Consider the following 25655-nt stretch of genomic DNA (forward strand, 5'->3'; position numbering starts at 1 on the left):
TTGGAGGTCCAGTAAGAGTGGAAGAGAAGGGAAGGGTGTTTCAGGTAGAGGGAACAGCTTGGTCAAAGGCCTGGTGGCGAGGTTGCCATGCCAACGTGCGGGCCTGGCCTGCCTGCTCACTCTTCTTCCCCTTCTCACCCTCCCTCCCTCCTCCTGGCCTTCTTGGCTCTCTTTCTTCCATTTTGCTGCCTCTCATCCTCCCTCCTGTCCCGCTTTCCCTCGTTCTTGTTTGGGTCTTTAGTCCTTATGGCTGTTTTTTTTCACCTTCCCATCCCCCCCGCATCTGAGGCAGGGCAGGGCTGTGAGGGGGGCCCTGTTCCCTGTCCCTCTGCCCACCCAATGCCAGCCCGCTGCGGGGGGCTCTTTGTCTGCTGCCGGGGCTTTGTGAGCCTTTGTGTGTGCACGCGTGTGTCTGGGATCCTTGGTCTACACCCTGTAGACTGGGAGCCCCCGGGGTCAGGACCCTGCCTTTGGCCACCCCAGTCCCTTTGTACCACCCCTTGTACATCATCGTTGGGGGCAGGGGAGGCTCCCTGGCGAGAGTGATAGCTGTTGGGTCTTGGAGGTCAATGCTGGTCATGGGAGACCTTGGCCCCCGGCCCCCATCAGAGATGAGCCTAGGATTAGACATGGGTAGGGGTGCGGGGGCCGGGAGGCTAGGCTGTTCACCTTACCTCCCGGGCCTGACCACCCTGCCTGCCCCTGCTCCCTCACACCTGTGACTTCATCTTACCCCTGCTGGGCCCAGAGGGCTTGAGGGGCTGTCCGAGCTCAGTCAGTCCATCTGGATCCTGCTTCCGGGCAGCATCATTCCCCTGTCGTTGCGGGTGAGTAGATGTGCTCTGTGTCTTTTGAAAAAAGACCTTCTGAGAGTTCGTCCCTCAGTGATTTATGTTTTCCTCTCCCCCCCCCCCCCCCCGACTCACATACCCATGACTGTTTCCAGATGAGAAAGCTCAGGCCCAGAGAAGCAGAGCAGCTCCCTTGAGGTCACACAGCAGAGTAGGGTTTCCTTTGAAACCCTGAGCTAAGGGATCCTTCTGGGGTCTGATGGCCATTTAAGGAGGGGTTTTGAAAACTGCCGAGGATGGAGCTCTTAGGGTGAAGAGGCCTCAGAGCCTCAAGTGGAGTCTGCAGAACCCGAACCTCGCCCCCCAGCCAGCATCCAGGTGCCTGTGCCGTGGATGAGCTTCTGCGCCTACAGAAGAGACTCTGAGGTCCTGGTGGGTTTGTCACCTTGTAACAAAAGGCCCTCCCCTGGCCTCAGGCCAGCAGCCTTGGGTTGTTGACCGACTGATTGACCATCCTCGTCTTCCACCGTGTGCTCTGCTGTGTCATTTCTCTGTGCCTCAGTTTCCTCTTGTGTAAATGGGATGATGACACACCCTCCCCCACCCCCGCCCCAGCATTGTTGTCGATAAGCCTTACCCAGTGAGGACCAGTCCCATCCTCTTTCCTCTGAGGTGGGCCCCAGAGTGCGAAGTTCGGAGAACTTTGCCTTGAAGGCTGGAGTTGTGTGAACCTGAAAGGCGGGTCCCCAGCCCCACAGAGATCCCTGGTCTGGGGCTGTGGCTGACAAATCGTACTTTTGGATTTGTACTTTTTTTTTTTTTAAGTTTATTTATTTATTTTGACAGAAAGAGCACGAGCGGGGTAGGGGCAGAGAGAGGGGGAGAGGGAGAATCCCAAGCGGGCTCTGCACCATCAGCAGAGAGCCTGATGCGGGTCTCGAACTCAACAAACCGTGAGATCATGACCTGAGCCGAAATCAAGAGTCAGATGCTGAACCGACTGAGCCACCCAGGCACCCGGGATTTGTGCGTTTTTTTATGGAGAGTCTTCATACTCTGTTGCGATTGGCTTTCCACTTGCCTTCGGAGAAAATACTAACATTTAAAACCCCAGGACTTAGCCCAGCGGAGGTTCTAGCTCAGCAGGCTACTGGCAAGTTCGGGGGACGTCCCCCAACTCATAGGTTGTTCCTCTCCGTGCCCTAAGGCGTAATAAATACACGGGCTTTCACTTAGGTGGGGCTCTGACCCTGAGCAAGGCCACCCGGAGCCTCCACTCTCTCGTCTATAAAATGGGGATGCCATCCTGAGCTCACGGTGTTGTAAGGAGGGTCCGGTGGAGTCGTGCATGCCAGGTGCTCAGCGCGGTGCTGACCCCTCAGCTCTTACCTCTCTGTCCCATCTGTCCGAGCGTCCCCAGCCCCCAGGCCCCATACAGTAAGAAGTGCCTACTCCCTCCCTCTTCCGGCTACAGGCTGGCCTTTTGTGTTCAGGGCACTTCCTTTCCCCAGCAGAGCCGCCTGCCTGACCAGCAAGGAGGAGGTCACATCCCCAGCAGATTGTCAGCGCAGGGTCAGTGGTAGGGCAAGACCTAGCATTCAAGGCTGTGGCTTCCAGTGGCCTTGCTGCATGGGGGAGTGTGTCCCTGTTCCTGCCGCCTGGGGGGTGGGGCCCTCTAAGTCCCAGACTCCTTGTATGGATGTGGAGGCAGCCTCAGGAGGTCCCATCCCTGGCCTGAGGTCTCACTGCTCAGGAAGCAGGGGCAGAGCTGGGATCTGAACCTGGGTCTGGCGGACCCTCCCGGAGGACTGTTCGCCACACACACAGGGTCCGTGTTCCAGGCTGAGCAGTGGGCCGCGTGTTCCTGGCCCTGACCCTTGTGGGGAGGGGAAGGGGGCCGCTTTTCCTCCTTCTGGGCCTCTCTAACGCCATGGGAGGATGGCTTCTGGGTTCTGGTCCAGCCCCCAGTTTGCCTCTATGAGGCCTTGTGGGTGAAGTGTGCGTTCCCAGACCTCGGGCAGAGAGGTGACGTCGAAGGCCGCGTTCTCATTGTTTTTCCAGGGTTGACGTCAGGGCAACTGGTTTAGAATTTCGTCTCTGGGACAAAGGCTGCTCTGTGCCTTCTGCCTGCTTTAAGCCCAGGCACATCACCCCCCACCCCCAAGGTGGGAAAGGAGATGGAACGATTTCAGGGCACAGGCAGAGAAGCCCTGGGAGGCTTGGCTTGCCTTCAGCTCCTCCAAGAAGGAAGCCAGGGTCTCATTATCCCATAATACTCAGCTCGCCGTTTCCCAAGAGCCTCTCTCGTACCCGATGCAGTCCTAAACTTCATGGACATGTTCTCTTGAAATCACTGCACTCTTGAAGGGTGGCTGCCGTCATGCCCATTGTACAGATGAGGAAACAGAGTCTTGGCAGGTGAAGTGACCTGCTCCTTGGAATAGCTAGAAAGTGGCAGAGCTGGCGTGTGAACTGGGGTCTCCGCGGCTTAAAAGATCACCCTCCACTGGGTTCCACCGCTGTTGAGTCTCATTTCAAACCCAGCTTCGAGAGCACACTTCCGAAAGCCAAGATACCCGGGGGGAAGGCTGGAACAGATAAATCTCATGGCTTTGGGGATCCAGAGCGTCTGTCCTCAAGATTCAGAGCTGGGCCACCGTGCTGGGAGTGTGTGCTGCATATGTAAGTATGCATGGGTAGGTATGTGCACGCGTACGTATAAGATAGAGAAGACGATTGGGTGCTGGAGGGTCTATAGTTGTGCGAATGTGATTCCAAGGAGGCCTTGTGGGCAAGGGTAAGGAATCATCCCCGCGGACGTCTAGGACCTTCTGTTCCTCTTTTTCAGGAATGATCCCACTTGATCATCCATCCATCCACCCATCTATCCATCCACCCACCATTTCCATCCACCCATCCATCCATCCATCCTTCATCCATTCATCCATCCATCCTTCATCCACCCACCCATCCATCCATCCATCCATCCATACACCCATCTATGCATCCACCCACCATTTCCATCCACCCATCCATCCATCCATCCATCCATCTGTTTTCACGGCCCCTGTACTCAGGCCCTGAGCCTGGGCCCTGGTGATGATGCTGCATGGACCACACGGGCAGACTCTTGTTCCTAGTTGAGCTTGCCAAATGACTCTTAAATCAGAGCTGCAAGAGTCCTGACAGATGTTTAGCTTCTCCCTCAACACACATCAGAGAGGGGCAGTGACTTGCCCCAGGTGGCACAGCAACTCGGTGGCAGAGCTAGGTCTCACAGCCAGGTGTGTGGCCCCCGGCCCCACGTTCTTGCCTCGCGGCCACGCTAAGACTCCACTTCTGGCTGGCAGCCCTCTCACCCAGCCCTTGCCTCTTCGCCTATTTTGATGTGTTCTTGGGCTTTGCTGGAGTCCTCTGCAGCCTCTGTCCTGAGAGACACCCGGAGATGCCTGCTGGACCAGTGTGCAGGTCCTAAGCTGGAGCTGAGCCTGGCCATGCTCGGCCCTGAGATGATGCCCTGTCTGGAACACCAGTTGGCCGGGCACCCGTGTGCAGAGACCCTGAGGCCCTGCTTTACTTCTTGTAGACGCCAGCTTGCTGTCCCCGGGGGTCTCCAGAGGTTATCTGTTCCTCCTTCCACCTTGAGGTTAGGACCTTTGCAAATCCTGCTTAGAGACCTTATTGCCTGGGAAGGTCATTCCAGAGCCTTCCCCTGGAAGTGCTTTCTAGCTCTTTCCATCGGAAAATGCTTCCTGGCCTCTAGCCATAATCCCATAGGCTGCATCATCTTGTGTAGCCTTCCATGGAGTAGGGGAATGGGTGGGCAACCACCGCCTGGGGAAGACGGCTCCACTCCCCTCCGAGCCCCTAAGCTCGCCCTCTTCCCTTCTAAAGTTCCCCTTGACTCCTGCGTGCTTGTTAGGGCATGCTGTCTGTGTGGAAAGGATCTGACCAGTCCCTTTGGGCCCCCACCAGTTCCTGGGAGGGAGGCACATGCCTTCTTCTGGAGTCATGAAACCCTCTGAGCTGGAAGTAGACTTGGAACCCAGGGTCACCCTGGCCCCATCTTTCCTGATGGGGAAACTGAGGCCCACAGAGATTGAGCAACACGACTATGGCCATTCAGCCAGCCTGGTGGAGTTGGCTCTCCTTGTTCACAGGGCCATGCTGATTCTGAGGTTTGGGCCGGGGAGTGGGTTTTCCAGCCCGATAAAGGTAGCTGGTGGCCTTCTAGCCCCACATGGGTGTCCTGGAAGCAAAGCAACCCGGTCCACGGGGCTCCCCAGCCAGGAATCAGTCCCTCCCCTGCTTGTCCTCTGGGATGGCACATTCCTGGCGATCCAGGCCTGCCCTCAGAGCCCAGCGGCCTCACCTCCCTGCCTCCTACCTGCCCCAAGGCTCCCTCTCACCCTGCTGCCTCCCGGACTCCCTTTTGGCTCTGGGGGAGGCCACTTATCTCCAAGGGCAGGAAGCCTGAATATACAGAAGTTGCCAAGGGGATGCCAACTCCTGTGGCTGGGGCAGGAAGGGGTTAAGCAGTTCTGCCTGCTGGGGCTGGACACCCAGCTGGTGTCCTGGCCCCCGAGGCCAACCAGGCCATCTGGCTTGACAGAAGCCACACCACCGTGTTCCATCTGTCCCAAAGCAAAGTCACCAGGAGGAGGCCGCCTGCTGCCTTTGTGGGTTTGCAGGGGTGGGCGTGCACTCGGCTGTCTGTCCCCAGGAAGCCGGGCCTGTTGGGAAAGGGCCTACCACTGGGCAGGCTGCCCTGGGGTTTCCCAGAGGCAAGAGGAAGGAGATCCTGAGCTCCCGGGGGTGGTCAGAGCTTCCTCTTGCAGATGGGTCCAGAGAGGTGCTAGGACAGGCCCAGGGTCATGCAGTGACTCAGTGCAGGCAGCCGGGACTTGTACCCAGGCCTTCTCGCGGCTGTGCCTCAGGGCGGCCGCTCACAAGCAGATTTATCCAGTGAATACCAGTTGAGGGCCTACTATGTGCCGGGCACTTGGGAGACTCTGGATACCAGACGGCACCCCCATCCCAGGGTGGGGAAGGGGGAGCCCAGAGGACAAACCCCCTGCAGGGAAGAATGGCATGACTCAGCCAAGCCCAGGACCCTGGACCTGAAGCCACCCCCAGCAACTGGAAGCGGGTCCTCCTCGCTAAGATGACGCTTAGTGTTCCTAATCTTGTACAATCCCCACAACCCAGGAGGTAGGAACTGTTGCTGTCCCATTTCACGGATGAGGAAATTGAGGCTCAGAAAGAGGTGAAGTCACTTTTACTAGGTCACCAGCTTGGGAAGTGGCTGAGTCTGTCTGTCTGATGACAAAGTACTTGAGGTAAGGGACGAGGGAGCTGTGTGAGTGGCCTCATCCCTTCCCCCCGGCTGCTCCTGCTTGTCTGTCTGTCTTGGACCATCTCCTTTTCTGGCTTCTTGCTCAGTCCGGGCTGGGGGTTGTGTGGCGGGGGGGCCACGTCTCAGGGAGAAGAGAGGCCCCAGCGGGGCTTGAGCCTGAGAAGAGACGCCATGCTGGTTCTGTGGCAGGATCCGGGCAGTGCTTGGGGGCCCCCTTGGGACGATCTCTGGGTTTTAAAAGACTCCCTGCCCATTGGAGGGTGCTGGAGGCTGGGCCGGGCCTACAGGAACCTCACTTCAGGGGCCACACAGCCAGGGCCACACCGGGCTCAGTGTGGCAGGTCAGCGGGGGAGCCTTAGCGCTTTGCTCTTGGGGTTTGGAGGCGTTGCGACTCAGGGTCCATTCTGAGCCCTGGGGGCTGACGTACACGCTTCCTGACCCCTCTTCCTCCTCTTATGAGGCCAGCTGGCACAGAGAAAGGAGCCAAGGCTTTGGGATGTGAGAGACTGTGTTCTAATCCAGCATCGGTCACACCATCAGGGGAGCAGAGGCAGGTGAGCCGGGTGTCATGAACTTGGGCTCTGAGGCCAGACGGCCTGGATTCAAGTCCCGGCTCTGCCACTTTCAAACTGTGACCTTGCGCAAGTTGCCACCCTTCCCTGGGCCTCAGTTTCCTCATCTGTAAAATGGGCTTCATGATGGCATCTACCTCCTAAGCCAGTTGTGAGGACTGAAGGAGTTAACAGTGCTCATCACAGATACCACTTCACGGCGTTGGCTGTTGTGATTATGTGACGCTGGATAAGTCGCCTCCTCTCTGTGAGCCTCAGCTTCCCTGTCAGCAGAATGGGGACGAGGAATCTCGAGGCTCCAGTCAGGTCTCTGCCGGAAGCCTTCCTGTCGCAGCAGGTTCTCTGTCCTCTGAGAGTGGTGCCCCAGCACCAAGGATGGGTGGGTGGGATACTGTGTGTGTGTGTGTGTGTGTGTGTGTGTGTGTGTGTGTGTGTGTTTTGGGTGTCCCGGTGCCTTCCTCACTGGCTGGGCCCGCATGATGGCAGGAGGCTGGTATTAAGCAGTGAGTCTGTCCCCTTGAGCTGTGTTGAGTCACTAATCCCTCTCTTGGCGCAGACAGTCGCCGACTAATCACCTGTCCGGCCATGCTTGGAGCCTTCCCGGCCAGTTGTGGGGATTAGGATGCTGCACACTCGGGCAGTGCCTGCCCCGGCCCATTCTCAGTTACACAAGCCCCGCGTGTAATTAGCTTCCTGGGTCCTTGTCACCCTTCCCTCCTTCCTCCCCGGTGATTTGCTCAGGAATGTCCTCCTCCCCTTACCGTGGTGTGGCGGGAAGCACATGGGCTCTGCGTTCCAGTCCCTGCTCTGCTGCCGCCTGGCTGTGTGACCTTGGGCACGTCACGTCACCTCTCTGAGCTTCAGCCTTCCCACTGACAAACGGCCCGGGCTCCTGCGCATCCCCTTCGGACATCCTGGGATCCCGTGTTCTGAGATTTTCTCTTTTCCACACACGGAGCCTGCTGTGTTTGCCTGCCCTCATATAACCCAGGTGGGGGGCATTCGCCCCCACTTCACAGATGAGGAGACCAAGGCCTAGGGAGGGGACTTGCTCAAGGCTGCAGGGCCTTGGTTTAAATCCGGGGTGGGCTGTGTGCCCCCTCCTTCCCGGCGGGCTCCCCTTGGCTTTGATCCCTTATTTGTGCAGGCTGCACATTTGTTAAGGGAAACTTGGAATCCGAGGCAGGGAGCCCACGCCTGCTTGGGTGCATAAGTGCCCCCAGTGAATGATGTGGCTTTGATGGGGAGGTTACACTGAGCTGCGGACCCACAGTGCCTTGCATTTACCTGCCGGGCGGCACAGTCACTTGGAATAAACAACGGGAGACCCAAAGTGCACATTAGGTTTCCAAAATAGCCTTGGGAGTTGCTGTTTTCCCTCAGAGCTGTAAACATATCTCTGGGTGGGGCCTCCCCAGCCTCCTGGGCACAGACCCCACCCCACACCCCCACCCTGCCGGGCCTCCTGCTTTTTGGCCTGGGTGCCCAGAACCCCTGCTGGCTTCTGGAGTTGAGCGACAGCGAGAGTCCCGGGGTCTGAGAGCTGCTAAGAGCGACAGATGTTGGGGATGGGATGGGGGGAGCGTCTCTGGGGGCTTGGCCAGGCCTGAGCAGAAAGACAAAGCCCTGGGGATGGAGGGCTGTGAACTCACCTTCCCGTCATCAGTCCCATGGGAGGCGGGCCTGGGTGACCAGGTGACAGAAGAGGATGACTGGAGGAGAGCAACAGAGGTGGCAGGGAGTGTGGAGGTTGGGGAAACCGAGGCTGATGGGGAGGGGCAGGCCGGGAGGTCATGCCCAAGGCCGCACAGTGATGACAAAGTACTTTGTCAGTGCAGTCAGGGCTGCACTGACTCCGGCTTGGATGTCCTAGGAAAGGCCCTGAAGGTGACGCTCGAGGCACCTGTTCTCCAGGAAACATGTATCTGGTGCCTGCTGTGTTCCAGGCTCCGTGCTGGGCTCCGGAGTTGCACCCGGGAGCCAGGGGTGGTGGGCCTGGCCTTGCAAGAGTTGAGTTCAGTAGGGAGACCGGCCGGGGAACAGATAACCTCAGTAGTAAGTGAGTGGAGCCTTTGGAGTACAGAAGTAGGGCGCTAGACCTTGACAGGGAAGGCTTCCTGGGGGGGGAGGAGGAGGAGGCAGATAAATTAGGTCCTGAAGTTGGTATAAGATGAGGAGGAGAGAGAGGTATGACCCGGGGGGGGGGGGGGGGGGGGGGGGGGGGGGGAAAAAGGCCCGTGGGGGGGGGGGGGGGGGAGGGGCGTGTAGAACAGAGCCTTCTAGACAGAGTGTGCAGCACACGCATTGGAGGTGTGAGGCAGCTTGGCACACCTGGGGTGGGGGCACCACGGGGGATGCTGTTTTATCTTGCCCCAGGCTAGCACGAGCCACCTGCTCCAGGGTTCATCAACCTCCACGCTTTTGGAAGAGAGGTGTCGGGCCCACTGCTCAGATGAGCCCGATCTCCCAACACTTTGCTCCCTGGGGAGGGCGGGGTGCCACCCCAGTGAGGGTGAGGAAGGGCGGTATTCATGGCGGGGTCCTCTTCCACCAGCCTTTTGATCGGTGGGAAAATGGAGGCACAAAACAGTGTTGCTGCGCGAACTAGGGTGGGGACCCCGGGACCCTGCTCTTCCTGGGCTCCCTGAGCAGCCGTCCAGTCTCCAGCAGCTGCTGAACCCCGCAGGAGTATGCCGTTGTCACACACAGCACTTCAGAGGGGCACTAAAGCCTCTTCTGCACCCTTGACCCAGCCACTCGCTCCGCTGGGACAACTGGACAGATATGCAAATGTGTGTATGTACCAGGATGTTCTTTGCAGTGTTGTTTAGATTGGTAGGACTTGGGAATGACAGTGCAGGACCCGTGAGATCAGCGGTGGCACGGCCACCTGCCGTGTGACCCGCCCAGAAGGATGCTTGCCGTACATTAAGCGGAGAAAGCACGCTTGAATGCCGCAGACAGTCTCATCCCATTTTCGCTTTTATTTATTTTATTTATTTTTATTTTTTTAAATTTGTTTAATGTTTTATTTTTGAGACAGAGAGAGACAGAGCGTGAGCAGGGGAGGGGCAGAGAGAGAGGGAGACACAGAATCAGAAGCAGGCTCCAGGCTCTGAGCTGTCAGCACAGAGCCTGATGCGGGGCTTGAACTCACAAACTGCGAGATTATGACCTGAGCTGAAGTCCGACGCTCAACGGACTGAGCCACCCAGGCGCCCCGCCATTTTCGCTTTTAAAAGATACACTCTCATAAGGAAGCACTGAGAAGCGTGAAGGTGATTCTCTTGGAGAGGGGGGATTGGGTGGGGTTTTAATGGTTTTGTTTCACTTGCCTGATTTCTTGTGTAATCCTTGTGAAATACGCATGCAGCGTAAAACAAAGGGAAAGTGAGCAGGTATTTTTGTCTCTTAAAAGTCTGAATGGTTTTGATTTTTTGGCTAACTGACACATTACATCATTCAAAATTTAAAAAGATGCAAGAGAGGAAACTCTCACACAGGCTGCAACATGGGGGAGCCTCCAGGACATTATGTTTAATAATTAGTGAAATAAGCCAGTCACAAAAGGGTAAATACTGTAGGGTTCCACTTATGTGAGATCCCTAGAATAGTCCATTTCATAGAGACAGAAAGTAGCAAGGTGGGCACCAGGGGCTGGGGGAGGAGGGCATGGGGAGTTAGTATTTGATGGGTGCGGAGTTTCTGTTTTGCATGGTGAAGGGTTCCAGAGATGGACAGTGGTGATGGGTGCACGATAGTGTGAACGTGCTCAGTGCCACTGAGAGGTACACTTAAAGATGGTTATGGCGGAAGGGGGCGCCTGGGTGGCTCAGTCAGTTGAGCATCCGAGTCTTGGTTTCGGCTCAGGTCATGATCTCACGGTTCGTGAGTTTAAGCCTTGCATCGGGTTCTGCACTGAAAGCATGGAGCCTGCTTGGGATTCTCTCTCTCTCTCTCTCTCTCTCTCTCTCTCTCTCTCTCTCTCCCCCTGCCCCCCCGCCTCTCTCTCTCGCTCTCTCTCAAAGAATAAGTAAACATTAAAAAAGTTAAAAAATGGTTATGATGGTAAATGTTGTATTTGTATCTTATTATTGTCTTAAAAAAAAAAGGAACAGCAGGAAACAGAGTGACAAGCCTCCCTCCCACCCCTGTCCCCCAGCCACGTGGTTCTCTCTCTGGAAGCAACTGCTGTTTTCAGGGTGGTGATGGATTCTCGGTTTCCTCCCCGCTGCCCCTGGGGGTGCAGACGGGCAGGGACAGCTCCCGTCCATTCGTGGACAGAGCAAAGACGCCTCGCGGCCCTGAGAGCCCAGGATCAGCAGCCCCTTCCGTCCCCGCTTCCAGACCTTCCTGCCTTATGGGTTGAGGGACTGAGGACTTGAGGGTCAAGAAGCCAGAGGTGCCGCTTGGAGAGAGCTCCGGGACTGGCCTCCCTCTCTCAATGGGAGGGGGACATTCTTCATCCACTTCTTTGCCACTGCCTGCCACGTGGCTCCCGAGTGCACACTCGGGAAATGTTTGTTGAAACTGTCGCGGGGGAGAGAAGACGGAATCCAAGCTGACAGCCAGACTGAGCTGGGCTGCAGTGGATGCCGGGAGGCTGCTGAGCTCGGTGACCCAGAGACACTCGACTCTCATTCCCTGGGGCGTCCTCGTGCCCAGTCTTGTGCCGGGTGCTGGGATGTGGTGCTGGATTTTGGACACCAGGGAGATGAGAGGTGCTCCCGTGTCTTTGTTCGATGGCTCCATGCGTTACCAGGCACGGATAGCAGGGCTTTGGGTTGGCACCCAGGTGCATCCTGTCTGGTGTGGTGTCCGGGGCCCTGGCCAGTTCACTTAGCGGACTGTCACCCCAAGCTGAGCCACCCGTTCTCCGTGGCGGGGCCGGCTAATCAGAGCTTCCGTCAGTTGAGTGTTTACTAGGCGCTGGGCTGCACGCTAAGTGCTTAACGCACACGGACGCGATACACTTGAGTGTAAGCTAAAGCTTCCACTGGCACCCGCCTTAAAGGTGGGGAAGCTGGGGCGCAGGTTAAGTGCTTTGCCCAGAGGCAAAACCCTGCCCTTCCCAACATCCCGGTCCGGTCCGGGGAAGGAAGGTGTGAGACCTCTGCCGTCAGTGCCTGGGGGCCTGATGGCAAACTGCAGCCAGCCTTCTCCCCGTGCTTTCCATAGGGCAGCAGAGCCAGAAGAAGCGGAGACCATTTTACAGATGAAGAAACCGAGGCCCAGAGAGACCTCAGAGCTAGTTAGTGGCAGCAGGACAGGGCAGGGAAGGAGAGCCTCCGTTTGTGCAGAGCCTGCACCTTATCACCTGTTTCACAGACCAGAGCAGCCCCCGAGGAGGGTCCTCTATGATCCCCGTGTCACGATGTCCGAAGAGGGAGGCTCAGGGGCAGGAAATCATTTGCCCGGAAGCACATGGCTGGTCATGTTGGGCTTTGAACCCATTTCGATCTGACTCCAAAGCCAGTGCCTCTTTTGCTGGTCACATGCTGGCCCCAGTGGGTTGTCGGGCGGGGGGATGGCGAGGTTGCAGGCAGATGGGTCTTGGCCACTGGAGGTGGAATGCTAATGCCTTTGTCCACCTGAGCTCTGGGGCCTCGGAGGTGAGTAAACAGGCAAAGCAAATACCCTGGCTGAGCAGCTCTCTTCCAAGTCAGTGACTGAGACCCCGCGAACCCACATCTGTGCACCTGACCCTGGGATGGTAATCTGGGGTGTGCTGGAGGGCATGGTGGAGAGTGGGGTTCACGGAGCTGGTGGTAAGACACTCTTAGCGCTGAGAAGCTGCTCAGCCTTGGAAATCAGATGGACCAGGCTTTGCACCTGGACCTCTGTTTGCGTGTCGGTGAAGCTGGCATGAGGACCCTAGGTGGGAGGACAGTGACAAGGCCAGCACGTACTAAGCATTTTCAGGGCAATGTAGGTCCTTCCCCTTCTCCTGGGAGAGCGAGTCTGATGAGAGAGGCAGGGGAGTGACAGCTCACGGATGCCATGAAAAGGACATGTGCCAGGACTGGAAACCTCCAATGGACATAGTGACTCATCCTGGGGAAGTCAGGAAAGGCTCCCTGGAGGAGGTGTTGAAGGTGTAGCAAGCCTCAAAGAAGTTGGAAATGGTGCCCCAGAAACCTCATGGTGGTTTACGATTTGGGGTGCAGATTCTTCCTTGCCATGAGATGCCCTTTGAGACACTTTGCTTCTCAGAAGTGATCTGGTTTGTGAGGGGCAGTGCCCGCTTGGGTGTGGTTTCTGGACAGAGGCACTGGAAGAAGGGTGCTGCCCAGCATACAGCCTCCGGATTACAGGCACCCCCAGAGCGCCCGGGTCCCTATAGCTGTTTCGGTACATGGCAGCAGGGTGGAAAGGGCACTGGGGATCTGGGCAGCCAGGGACACTGGCTGACTGAAGCAGATGACTCCCTAGAAGCAGCCCACGCCTCAGACTGGCATTGGGGCAGGTGACCAGGGGCTTCTCTGAGCCCGTGAGGATGCCTCGTGCCTGTCGGGGTTGCGCCGTGAGACCAGCTGGGTTCTGGCTGGAGGGACCTCTCCTGCCTTGGTCTCTCTGGCCGTCACGGTGGCCCTTGCCAGGACAGACAAAGGGCTGAGCACGTGCCCATTCATTCTTGGGGGATGTCCGGGGGCATGGAGGGCAGAAACAGGACATTGGCTGGGTTTTGTGGTGATTATGGCAGCACAGGGGCTCTGGAGCCAGCCAGTCCTGGGTTCCAGTCTGGCACCTACGCTGTGTGGTCCAGGGCTGCTCTCTCAGTCCCTGGACCTCTCTGACCATCTGTCCTCAGGAAGTCACGTGGGTGAGGAGGATGATGGTGTGCCGGGCGCTGTTCTAGGTGCCTGTCATACGTGAGTCCGCTGAATATTTGCAAAAAACCCTGCGAGGTGGGTGGGCTTACCAAGGCTCAGAGAGGGTGAGTAGCCTGCTCTAGGTCACAGAGCCACAGGACGTATAGCTGGGGTTTGATCCCAGCACCCTCCAGAGCCCCTGCCCTTGTCTTCACTACACACATTGGGTTCGAGGTCCAAGACTGGTGTCTCAGATGTCTTCAGACTTTGAGGCTTATCAGATCACTTTGTGGTCAGCATGGGGTTTTTGCCTAGGGACTGTGGAAATCGCTTTCTGGCCTGGCTGGTTGGGCTCTTAGAATTTATCCAGCTGGACACCATTGCGTTAAGAATGGGAAAGTGATGCTTGAGGAGGGAAGGGACTTGCCCGAGGTCACATGGCAAGTTGGGGACCGACGGGCCAGATACAGGGTTTCTTGCATGACCCTGGCTGCTGTGTTATCTAAGGATATGTGGGCCTACGGAGCGGGGTCCAGTCAAGGGCTTGCCAGTCTCCCCCTTCGACCTCTCTCAAGGCCTGGTGGCCCCCACGGAGAGCCCTGGAGGCCTGCCAGCCGCCCTGCAAAGGGTGCTCGTGACCACTGAGAAACAGGGAGGGAGAGTGCGGATGATTCCATGCAGCTCATGGGCAGGGCTGGCTTTTGTTTCACCTCCTCGCTGGGGAAACTCACGGGCAACTGAATTTCAGTGCCACCCCTCTCGGTAGCTTCCAGATCCCCAGAGTCGGAGGATGAAGTGCCCCTGCTTATTAGGTGGTCCTGGGCACACCACCCTGTCTCTCCCTCCCCCCCCCCAGGTGACACCAGTTGTAAGAATGGCCGTCGTCAGGGGTGCCTGTGGACGCTCACATGAGCTTGTCTAACCTGCCCGTGAACCCTGCAAGGTAGGACAGAGGAGGAAACTGAGGCTCCTGGGTAGTGGTACGCAGGCCCCCAGGAATCACTGAGTAGCTGGAGGCTTCCTCCGTTTCCATGCCCTTCTTAGTGGGGTCAGTAGAGACTCCTATCATCTTTGATTCTAGAAGGCCCTCATGGCAAAGCCTTGTCGGCTGGGCTCCCTGGACGGAGCTGCATTTCAGGTTGCAAGCAGGCCCGTGCATGCGCGTGTGATGGCAGCTTGCCAGCTAGGGGTGCACACGAGGCACGGTGGCTGCTCGCCGCGGCCCATCACCAGCTCACAGCCCGTGCTCCGGCCTGCCCGGGCCATTACTGCCCGCCTGTAATGGAATCGGCTGCCCTGGTTAAGTGTACACATTAAATTAATACCTCCTCCGTGGAGACAATCAGTTGGCATTTAATTTGTGTTTCCTTCCGAGCAGCGGAGCACAGCTGGGCAGCCGGGCTGGTCGTGGGCACGTCTGCACGGGGTCCCTTCCCTAGGATCGGGGGCTCAGTGCAGATGGGAGCACCAGAGTCCGCGGGGAGGAGGACGGGGAGCACGAGTGAGGCGGTGCCTGGAGGTACCCGTGACAGCGGGGCTCAGGGGCAGGGGGAGCCCCTCTGCTCGCAGGCTGGGGGACCCAGCCCTCCTTCTGCTGGAGAGCAAAGATACAGTAAAGCACGGGAGAGGTTCGCGTTGTCAGACAAGGGGGTGCTATGGCGTGGGAAGTTCTGGGGGGCTCAGCAGAAGCCAGGAGGGTGAGGGGCTCCGGATCGTCACCTGCAGCTCGGCCTCTGTTGAGGTGCCCACTCTGATCTCCTGCCCGTGGGCTTGGGTGAAACTGCACTTGCAGAAAGGGTCCCCCTGGTCTGCCTGCGGGCCTGCCACCTTGTCCCCCAGCTTGGGTATTGGTCTGGGCCCCAGCTCTGCAGTGAGGCCAGGGGTGTGGGGAGGGGAGCAGCGCCTCTGTGCGTCTGTGAGTGGGCTCACCCCCTCCGCCGTCCCGGCGGCCCGCACCCGGCTGTGCTGCCGCGGGGTGGGCTCCCCGGGGTCCAGGTGGAAACCGGTCTCTGCCACCTGCCCTCCGCCAGAGGCCAGGCCCACGCTTGGCTCAGAATGAGCTTTTCCACCGATGGCTCCAGCCTATCCTCACCTGAGCCGGCTTCCCATCACCTGAGTGAGTCAGCCTGGGTGTGCCAGCCGCTTCCCTTCCCTGGAAAGGTGTGGACCATTCCTGTGGCACCCTCCCAGCTCTCTGGGGTCTGGGCGCCGGAGCCACAGCGGTGGCATTTCACCGTTCACGTGGTGCTGCCCCCTATTCATTGTCTGCTCCGTGCGGGGGGCGGGACTGGGTGTTTTCACCCGTTCTGCCCACCGCAGGCGGTCCTCACGACCACCCTCAAGGGGGGTGGAGAGCTTCCCCTCTCGAAGATAAGGAAGCTGAGGCCCAGAGAGGGTGATTGATTTGCCCAGGGCCACACAGCTGGGAAGTGGCCGGGGCAGGATTCAAACCTAGGAGTCTCCAGGACTTTCCCCCCGGCAGCCCCATGGGCTGTCCCTGAAGCCTTAATTGTTTGGCTGGGGCTGTACCCACTTTCCTCTGGAGCTAGGGCCCCATGGCTTCTTTCTCTGACGGCACAGGAAGTGAAAAATCTGTGAGTCAGTCCCTCTGCCAGTGACTTCAGCTTGGCTTTCCACCCCCCAGCAGGCCAGGCTTTGCCGGCCCCTTTCCTGAGGCCCTCATCATGAGGGGATGGGGGAGGGGGCGGGCCGGGAAGCGGCCCACCCCCTCCCCCCAGAGGCCCGCCAGGCTTCTCCTCCATCATGTGGTTGCAGTGGTGGCTCCTCCGGAATGCAGGGAGACCACATCAGGCTGGGGCGGGTGCTGCCACCTCCTGTCCCAGCCCCTTGCCTCATGCGTGTTCTTCTGCTAAGGTAGTGGCCGAGGCCCCAGCTGCAGCTTCCTTTGGTGGAGTCATTTCCTCTCCTTGTCCTCTTTGTCCTGACATCCCTGCCTCCCCTCTTCAGCCCCTAGGGCAGTGGGAAGTGGGAGAGGGAAGCTTTCTCCTTCTTCCTGCCCCCTTCCTGCCCTGGCGGTCCCTCCCCCCGGCCTTCCTCTCCCTGGAGTGGACAGAGCTGAGCAGAGGGCACTGCCGGGAACTCTGCTCCTGGGAGCTCCGAGGCTGGGGTGGTGCAAGCTCAGGGTGTTCCGGGCGGAGGGGGTGAGCAGGAGGGCTGAGGAGTGATTGCAGCTTGGATCCATCCATCCATCCATCCATCCAACCAACAGATGCATGCAACCGTTTGGCTCCTGACCAAGTGTGGGTGGGTTTTGCAGCGCTGAGTGCAGACACGGTAATTATAACCAGTTCTCTGTACTGGAGGAAGGGCTGGACCCCCGGCTTTAGACCCGACTCCTCTGCTGACTTGTATGACGGCACCCCTCCTCTGAGCCTCTTTTCCCGCCTAGAACAGGCATCTCACTCATCTTTCCTTCGTGCCCCATCAGGCCAGGGCACAGGGTACCTAAGACTTCTGAGATGGGTGCCGGAGGGCTTCTCCATGCTGCCCGCACGCACATCCGGGGTCCTGATTTGTGCACCGCACGGTTCGAGCCCCTGCCCGTCTTTTGCATCGGCACAGAGGCCCTCTGAGACTGCCGCTGCCCTTGTCTGCTACCCCGTACAGCCGCTGTGCTGTGGGTCATGCTGGGCTCCAGGGTCTCCAGGGGCACCATACATCAGCCCCTTCCTCGCTGGGATCTTGGTTTCTCCGTCAGTTCAAGGCTCCAGGCAGTGGGAGGGTTTGAGCATAGGCCTCTGGAAGGATTGGAATAACTGAGTAGCAGGGGGCAGGAGGCTAGGTGGGTGGCCAGGAGATGCACCCTGAGGTCCAGCCCAGCTGGAGCTGGGGGCTGGTCTCATGACCATTCAGAGAGTGTGGGAACAGAATGGTTCTCTGGTGTGTGTTGGGGCCATGCTCTCATGTGTCGGTGGAGAGACCCAGGCTCTGAGGGATGGAGACGGGTGCTGGGGGAGGCTGAGCCTGAGTTCGGGCTCACATCCCTCTGCCTCCTGATCCTTGTGAGCTGGGGCCTCGGCTAAGAGAGCAGAGAGCACCCTGCCTTCAGCTTCCTGTGTGACCCTGGGCCTCAGTTTCCTTAGCTGTACCCTCAGAGGTTTGAACGAGGTGAACACTGGTCCCTTTCGGCCTTCGCATTTGGAGGTTCTCTGAGTACAGGTGTGAAATAGAAACGATCCCACTTTGCTAGCTGTGCGATCTTGGGTAATGCTCTTGGACTTGAACTTCTTCATCAGTAACATGGAGATCATAACTGTACCTAGGGGCGCCTGAGTGGCTCGGTCGGTTAGGCGTCCGACTTCAGCTCAGGTCATGATCTCACGGTTCGTGAGTTCGAGCCCCACGTCGGGCTCTGGGCTGACAGCTTGGAGCCTGGAGCCCGCTTCGGATTCTGTGTCTCCCTCTGTGTGCCCCTCCATTGCTTGCCCTCTGTCTCTCGCGTTGTCTCCAAAATAAGTAAACGTTAAAAAAAAAAAAAAAACTTAATAACTGTACCTAGAGGTACTTGTTTAAATGAGGTGATGCACGTGAAGCTCCTGAGAAGGGTGCCTGGCCCACCGTGTGCACTGGGTCTGTATTAGCTTCTCTGCTAGTGTTCTTACCCTCTTCCTCCTCCCCCATCGTTGTCTGCCCTGCCTGCCGCAGAGGCTGCCGGGAACATCGGAGCGCTCGGAGGAACCGGCCTCAGAGACTGCTGTCCGAGGGTGTCTGCAGGGTGGGGAGGCGAGAGCAGGTCCCCGTGTGTGGTTGGAGCATAGCTGGTGCCGGGGCTGGGCCCCGAGCACTTTCTCTGGAGGTCCCCGACATCGTGGCTGGCTCTCTGGGTCAGAGCCAGGCGTGATGAGGTCCCACGGCCAAGTGGCGGGGGAGGCAGGGGTCCTGAGACCCATCCTCATCTGCAGAATGGGGACAATCCTTGGCGGTTGGGGGGGGGGGGAAGGTTAGGTGGTATTTTATATTTTACGTGTATATGAATGCCTAACTTGGTGAGCCCCACCCAGACGGTGACCAATAACTGTCCCTCCTCTCCCTTCTCTTACCCCACACTTTAAGAAGGAAAAGCTGGAGGTTTTATGAGCCATTGGGCCAGGGCGGGCAGGGGTGGCTCTAAGTGACGCAGGCCACCTCGGCCCCGGCTGGAGTTATCTCTGTGCTCCGGGCCTTTGTTTTCTCCGCCCGTAAAATGGGGAGAGGTTTCTCTGCAGCTTTATAGTGTACCACGTGAACACCCTTGCTCAGCGGTGGGCCAGGCGTGACAGCCAGGAGGGCGAAGGCTTAAAAGACTTGATAGTGGACCGGCCCCTGACCCCTAGCAGGTGGGTCCCCTTCCCAGTGGTGGCGGCCACTCCCTGGCCTCCCTGCTGCCCATCTTTGCTGATGCGGGTGCCTCCGCCCGAAACGCCCGTCCTGCTGAAACCTTATTCCCGTGAGCAGATCCAGGTCAGGGGAGGGGACCGTGCCTGGGACAGAGGCGTTGGCATTTCAGAGGCCACAACTTAAAAAAAAAAAACTTGACCCGCGTTCCATCAAGCTGCGTGCTTCCTCCTGCGCCGAGCGGCAGAGAACACGGGGCATCTGGGGCCCCTTAAGAAGCACATCACCGACGTCCTTCCACCCCCGTCAGCCAGCACGGCTGAAGGGCAAAGCTTTTCTGCAATGTCAACGCTGGAGCCCGCAGAGCCAGGTTTTCCCACTGTGGCTGGGAGGTGTGGCGGTGTGGGCAGCAGATTTGGTCTGTCAAGCCAGCTGCTGTTGACACGCCGGGGTCTGCCCTGGGTCTTCTGGGAGCAGGCCTGCCGGCTGCCCACCCGACCCGGCTTTGGAAATGAAAAGGCCCATGAAGTCATCTGTGCGAGGGCATCGATGTCGGGATGCAGCTTAGAAACCCCAGCGAGGTGTGGGGCCGCTCCGCGTGCTGTGGCGCAGGGGAGCCCGTTAGAAATGCCGCGTGTCCGCCCCGCCCCGCCCCACACCTGCCGAGTCCGAACAAGGTCCCCGGGGTGATTCCTGTGCACATCGCAGCGTGGTTCTTGCTGCTCTAGAGCACGGGCCAGGCTCGAGTCCCATCCCTGCTTACCAGCTGGGTGGCCTCAGACGAGTTCCCTCACCTCTCTGAACGTCAGCTCTTGCATCCACAGGATGGGTGTGGGGAAGATTCTCTACGCGAGCAGGTTAATAAAAATTCACACCGAAGCCAGTGTGTATGAGGCACTGAACTCGGTGCGTGGGGCACAGACTGTGCGGGCCCATCAGTGGTTGTCGCTTCGGAGACCTGGCTTGTGTCTTTGCTCTGGGTCGACTGGGGGCAAATCTCTGGGCCTCATTTGCCCTCTCTGTGCGATGGGTCTGTTAACCCCTCTGTCACTTCCCTCATCAAAAGGTTGCTCGAAGGAAAAGTGAGAGGGGCCGGGCCTCATCTCCAGGAGCCCGTCTGAGAAGCGGATGTGTGTGGGCGAGGTGCCCCTGGGTGCCCACCTCTTCACCCCTCGCGGCCCCCTTCTCTGCTACTCCTGCCCTTGCAATAGCGAGGCCGGCTTGCAGAAGGCAGCCTGCGGCCCTTCCCTGCACCTGCTCTGCTCGGCAGCTTGGAATTGAGCCCCCTGCCCCTCTGAGAGCAGCGTGGCCAGGAGAGATGATTCAGCTCAGACCCGTGTTCTGGGCCTTGGCCTCCCTTGAGAGAAGCCCCAGGAGCCCCATGCTGCGTGGAGGGCAGCCTGTGAACTTCTCCCCACCCTGGGTTCCTGTCTCCCACGGTGGGCCCGGGGCGGGACTCCTGGCCTTGCCCCTGACATACCAGCTGACCTTGGACAAATTCCCTATGTGCTGTGGGCCTCGGGTTCCTCATGTGTACAGTGGGGGGGGTTCGGTGAGATGGTCTGGCCTGGGGTCGGTCCTTAGCTTCTCTGCCTGCCTCTCCTTAGCTTTCTCGGTGCCCTTCATCCCTGGCAGGAGCCCCAGCCCCAGTCCCATTGCCCGCCAGGTTCTGGACCCGGCAGAGCTAGGCCTGCCTGCCAACACCAGGGGGGTTGGTAGAGACCAGAGGGAGCGAAGGAGAAGGGGAGCATGTAGGGGAGAGGAGGAATTTTCCTCTGTGTGTGCAAACAGTATCTGTGTTCTCTTGTTTCCAAAAGCCAGTGACGTAACCTACCCTTCATCCATTCTTCCCCTCTGGCCTATTTTTAGCCGGCCCCGACAGCATCCTAAAAGGCTTCCAGACTCGCCTGCTCTGAGGCCATGTAGGGAGGCGGCCATAGGGTGAGGAAAGAGACAAGCGCATCGGTGTGTCTCAGGAGGGCGGGCGGGAGGGGACCTCTTCCAGGCTTCCTCTGGGGAGGGAGAGGAGCTGGGTGGGGAGCCCAGTTGCGGCTCCCGTGGGTCCTGGGTCTACAGGGGGCCTGGCAGGGTTACAAGTACTCGGTCTGGAGCCTCCAGCCTGGGTTAGAGTCCTGGCTCCACCTGTCCTCACCCTGACCTTGGGCACCTGACTCTGTGCCTTGCTTTCTCCATCCGTAACATGGGGTGACACTACGGCTCTGCTGGAGGGTTGTTAAGAGGACCGAATTATGTCATATAGAACTGTGCCTGGTACCAAGTAAGCACTCAGGCTGAGCTGGGATCGTTACAGTGATAACTATTAACATCCCATTCTGCCTCCAGTTAATGTTGGGGGGCACACTGGGAGCCCCTGGGTGCCCTCTGTTCTCTCCTGTCCAGCTTTAACTAATGTGTGCCCGAATGAGACAATACACAGAAAGCCCTGGAACAGCGCCTGGCGCATAATAAGCGCTGAATAAGTGAGAGCTATATTTATTGTTTTTGTTTTAATGTAACCAAGCAGACCTGGGTTTGAATTCCAGCCCCACCCGCCAGCTAGCTGAGCGTCTCCGGGTAAGACATTTAACCTCTCTGGGCCTCAGTTTCCGTATCTGTGAGCTAGGGATGATCGCTGTGTAGGAGACTTCTCTGCTGATGAAGGTCGCTACACGACAAGAACCCAAGATCGCAACGATCAGTACAATAAAAGTTTCTTTCTGACGGGTGCAAAGAGCCCCTATCGGGTGCTGGCTGCAGCCGGGCTCCCGTGCTGTCCTGTGTGAGGCAACCATAGCAGGAACAGTGGCATTTGCACGGCACTTTACAGCGTGTGTGAAATAGAGAGTGTGGTCCCTCCGGCCTTCATCTCCCCGCGGTGCTGGTGCCAGCACGTGGCACATGTCACCACCGTCTGATATGGTTATGGGCCGTCCCCCCACCCCTAGACTGGGAGCTCCTGGAGGGCAGGCCGGGATGGGTTCACTGCTGCCCCTTCCTTGTCTGGCCCGGGGACAGGCCCAGGGTGGGTGCTGGCATTGTGTCTGAGGGCTGGACTGGCACGGGGAGCCCACCCTCTGACCACCTGTCCTTCTCGACTCTTGCAGGTGGGAGGAAGAGCTTGCCAAGCGCATGAACCTCCAGACCATGGTGGACACGCTGCAGGAGGTGAGCGCCCTCAGAGGTCCCGACCGGGAGAGGCTCGCGGGAACCGTGTGGCCAAGGGGCACTGTCGCGGTGGCACAAAGCCCGAGGCCATTCCTGGCTCAGCCCCTGCTCTGTGCTGCTTCCTGTTGCCTCAGTCTCTCCTCAGTGGAGCCACAAGGCCTCTCCTTGTCCCCTGCTTCAGACCTAGGAAGGGACTGGCACAGTGTTGCAGAAAAGCTCCGGGACAGGAGTTGGGAAGCCTGGGTCTAAGTCCCGGCGCTGACCCCTGCTTGCTGGGTGACGTTGGTCCAGTAACTCTTTCCCACCTCCTCCCCACCTGAGCTCAGGATTGGATGGTTTCTCTCTCTCTCTTTTTTTAAATGCTTATTTATTTATTTTGGGGGGGGGGGAGAGGGAGAGAGCGCACACACACACAAGTGGGGGAGGGGCAGAGAGAGATGGAGAGAGAGAATCCCAAGCAGGCTCCGTGCTGTCAGCGCAGAGCCTGACGCGGGGCTCGATCTCACGAACCGTGAGATCGTGACCTGAGCCGAAATCAGGAGTCGGACGCTTAACCGACTGAGCCATGCAGGCGCCCCAGGACTGGATGGTCTCTTGAACTGCCCAGCCCCCAGCTTAAGGGAACTGACTTGGGGCGGAATGCCTCGGAGAGGGCGGGTGGCCGTGTCACCAGGTGAGAACGTTCCCTTTCGGTTCTGGCTCTGTGTCTGTGGCTCTGCTTCTCACCCACCTGCTGGGTACCCTGGGCAGCAAACTCCACCTTCTTGGCCTTTGAATAGCGACCCCAGGAGAAGGCAAGGAAAAGTTCTTTCCAACATTAAAAAGGAATTGCTTTCTGATATTTAAAGCACTGATCTTATAAGAGATAGAATAAAATAATGTCAATATGTAGAAGGAAAAGGATGAGTGGCTGCCCCCTCCCTTTCTTTTATAACAGAAACCTTTTTATTTACAAACGTAACGTGTTCATGGTCACATATTTGGAGAATTCAGAGAAGTACAGGGAGAAAATAAAACCCACCTCCAGTTCTACCCCTGCATAGTTGACAAATTGCCATGTGGCCTTCTGGTCTTTTCTGTGCAAACACAGGGACTCTAGACGTATATGTTTGATTAGGTTAACACACATGACGTTGCCATTTTTGAGATGGGAGATGGTTAACCATTGGGAATCTCACATGGACCGACCTCATATTTTAACCTATTGGGATCTCTTGTTGTATTAACCTGCTCTTCTCTTAATATCTGCCGGGGACTTTTTCCATACGATGACTATTTCTTTGAGGAGTGTTTTAAGCCGAGTGGTGCCCTGAAGTGAACTGGGCTCAGGAAAGGCGGGCTGGGGTGAGGTCGTCGGCACCCTTTTCCTGGCATGCAGGTGCCAGGCCTGGTGGAACGTCAGGCGTCCGGGGCTGTAGACCCAGGTGCCCAGCCCTTCCTAGCCCTCAGGATGCCTGACCCCCTGAGCCCGTCCCCATCTCTGTCCTCCACAGGCGGCACAGGAGGCTGAAGCCATCCAGGAGGAGATGAACGAGAAAATTGAGCGGCTCAAGGCCGAGCTGGTGGTGTTTAAGGGGCTCATGAGTGACGTAAGTGCCACCGGCCGCCACCCCAGGTGTCATGACAACCCCCCCCCCCCCCCCCCCCCATCATGCAAAATGCTTCATTCACTCCGAGGCTCCAGAGCTCGGCTTCTAGTTAGAGTCCTGGCTGGCTGCGTTTGCCCCGTGAGGATGTCGGATGCATCGGAGACCAGCCCCCACCCCTCACTTCTGCTTCCCTTGGTCTGAGTAGAGATGCATTAATCTGCTGCTTAACCCATCCCGCCCTCCCCTGGGCTCCTCTGATGGTCTGTTTGCGTTTGCTCCGACTCGTCCCAGCTCGCCACGTTGAGGGCAGGTGGTGGCCGTGGGCCTCGCTGTCTGGGCACGGGGAGGGCCCAGTGGCAGGTCGCAGGAGGCCCCGGGTCTGGCCCGTGCCAGCCTGAGAGGCTCCCCAGGCCAGCGGCCTGCAGCAGGGTTGCTTTGTAAAGTTGGGGAAGGCCAGTGTGTGCATCCTTTTGGCGACTGGAACCTTTCTGAGCGACCACGGGTGCAGGGAGCTGTTGGCAACAAAGGCCTCCTTCCTGCTGGGGACCCGGGTTTCCCGCCACCTTCAAGCAGCGGGCCGTACGTAGGGAGGGCAGCCAGAAAGGAGAAGGAGCCCCGATCGCGGGTGACTCAGCCTGGTGTGGCTTCTAGTCCTGAGGGGTGTGGAGCTGGGTGTGGCTGGAAGAAGCCTCTGGGGGCTGCAGGTGAAGGCCACCTGGCTTTCCCTCACTGGGGTCCTGGGGGACCCCCCCCTCCCCGTCTTAGGTGATGCCTCGCTGTCAGCCGTGGGGAGGGGGTCCTGGGGAGAGAGCGCCACTTGGCAGGACCCTCTGTGGGGGACAGGCGGGGCACGTGGGGTGGGAAAGAAGGGAAGTCTTTCAACAGCGGGGGCTGTCTTTCTTTTTCCTTTGCTCTAACAAATAAACACCGTGTCTCTTGAGGGGATGCCTTCCAGCAGCCCTTAGGGAGGCCGCCAAACAGGGTCTCACATTGTCTACTCAGCACCAAAGCCTTTAGCTCCTACGACCCCCCCTTCCCCTCCCCTAACCTGAGCAGCGCCGGCCCCACCCCCGACGCCCAGGAGAAGCTCCCCGGCCCCCTCGGACTCTGGACCCCGGGCCTCACGCCCCTCCGCCCCCTCAGGAGCCTGGGAGCGACTCCCCCGCCCCCCTGTGCCTGCTCCAGCCCTCGCTCATGTAACCCCCCTGCTGTCCTCCCTGCAGCCCATGACAGACCTGGACACAAAGATCCAAGAAAAGGCCATGAAGGTGGACATGGACATCTGCCGTCGAATCGATATCACGGCCAAGCTGTGCGATGTCGCACAGCAGCGGAACTCGGAAGACGTGTCCAAGATCTTCCAGGTGAATAGGGCCGCCCTGCTCACCAGCTGCCACTCCCCACTCCCAGAGGGCCTGGCCTCCACCCTGCATGGCCCTATTCCCCCCGAGCCCTGCCCACTCCCCTTCACCCCAGAGGTAGCGTTTACCCACCCCTCTGGCCTCCCCAGGAAGAGGTAGAATCAGGCACTTGTAGGCCCCTCAGGCTGTGTCGTCAAGGCGGAGTGCTTCATCCTGCGGCTGAAGAGGCCACTTGGCCCGGAGGGGGGCAGGGTGATGCGACGGGCTCAGGGAGGGAAAGGAAGTGCCGGGACTGGATCTCAGGTCTCCTCACCCCTCAGGGCTCGGCCCATGGGGCGCCATCGCCGAGGTCGAGGGCCCTGGCCAGGCTGTGGGAGCCCTGGCAGTTGAGTCTAAGATTTCCCAAGAGGGGCTTTTGGTCTCTATTTTCCGCTTCCACTGAAGAGCCTCTGTCAGTACCCTGGGGGCTTGTCCAGCTGCCCAGAGGGCACGCGTCATTCTCCAAAGGCTGCTTCTTGAATTTTGGGTTGTGGTTTGGCTTTGTGCTTGAGCCCAGGGCAATACGGTGTGTCGTCGCTTTAAGTGCGTGACTTCGGACGTAGCGGGAGAAATCCGGGCTCGTCCACCTCCGCGCCTTCTTGCTGCCGCCTCTGCTGGGGAGCAGGGGTGGCCAT

At 58.5% G+C, this 25655-nt stretch overlaps 1 protein-coding gene across 1 annotated transcript in view; it reads left to right on the top strand.

Moving 5' to 3' along the window:
- Positions 1-25655, top strand: part of IFFO2 (intermediate filament family orphan 2) — a 45671-nt gene that overhangs the window by 11301 nt on the left and 8715 nt on the right. Inside the window, exons 2-4 of the mRNA XM_049617961.1 lie at positions 21971-22031; positions 23525-23620; positions 24844-24984. Of these exons, the coding sequence (XP_049473918.1) occupies positions 21971-22031; positions 23525-23620; positions 24844-24984 (298 nt within the window). The remainder of the gene's footprint in view (positions 1-21970; positions 22032-23524; positions 23621-24843; positions 24985-25655) is intronic.

This window comes from Panthera uncia (genome assembly GCF_023721935.1).
Source record: "Panthera uncia isolate 11264 chromosome C1 unlocalized genomic scaffold, Puncia_PCG_1.0 HiC_scaffold_4, whole genome shotgun sequence".
NCBI lineage: Eukaryota > Metazoa > Chordata > Mammalia > Carnivora > Felidae > Panthera > Panthera uncia.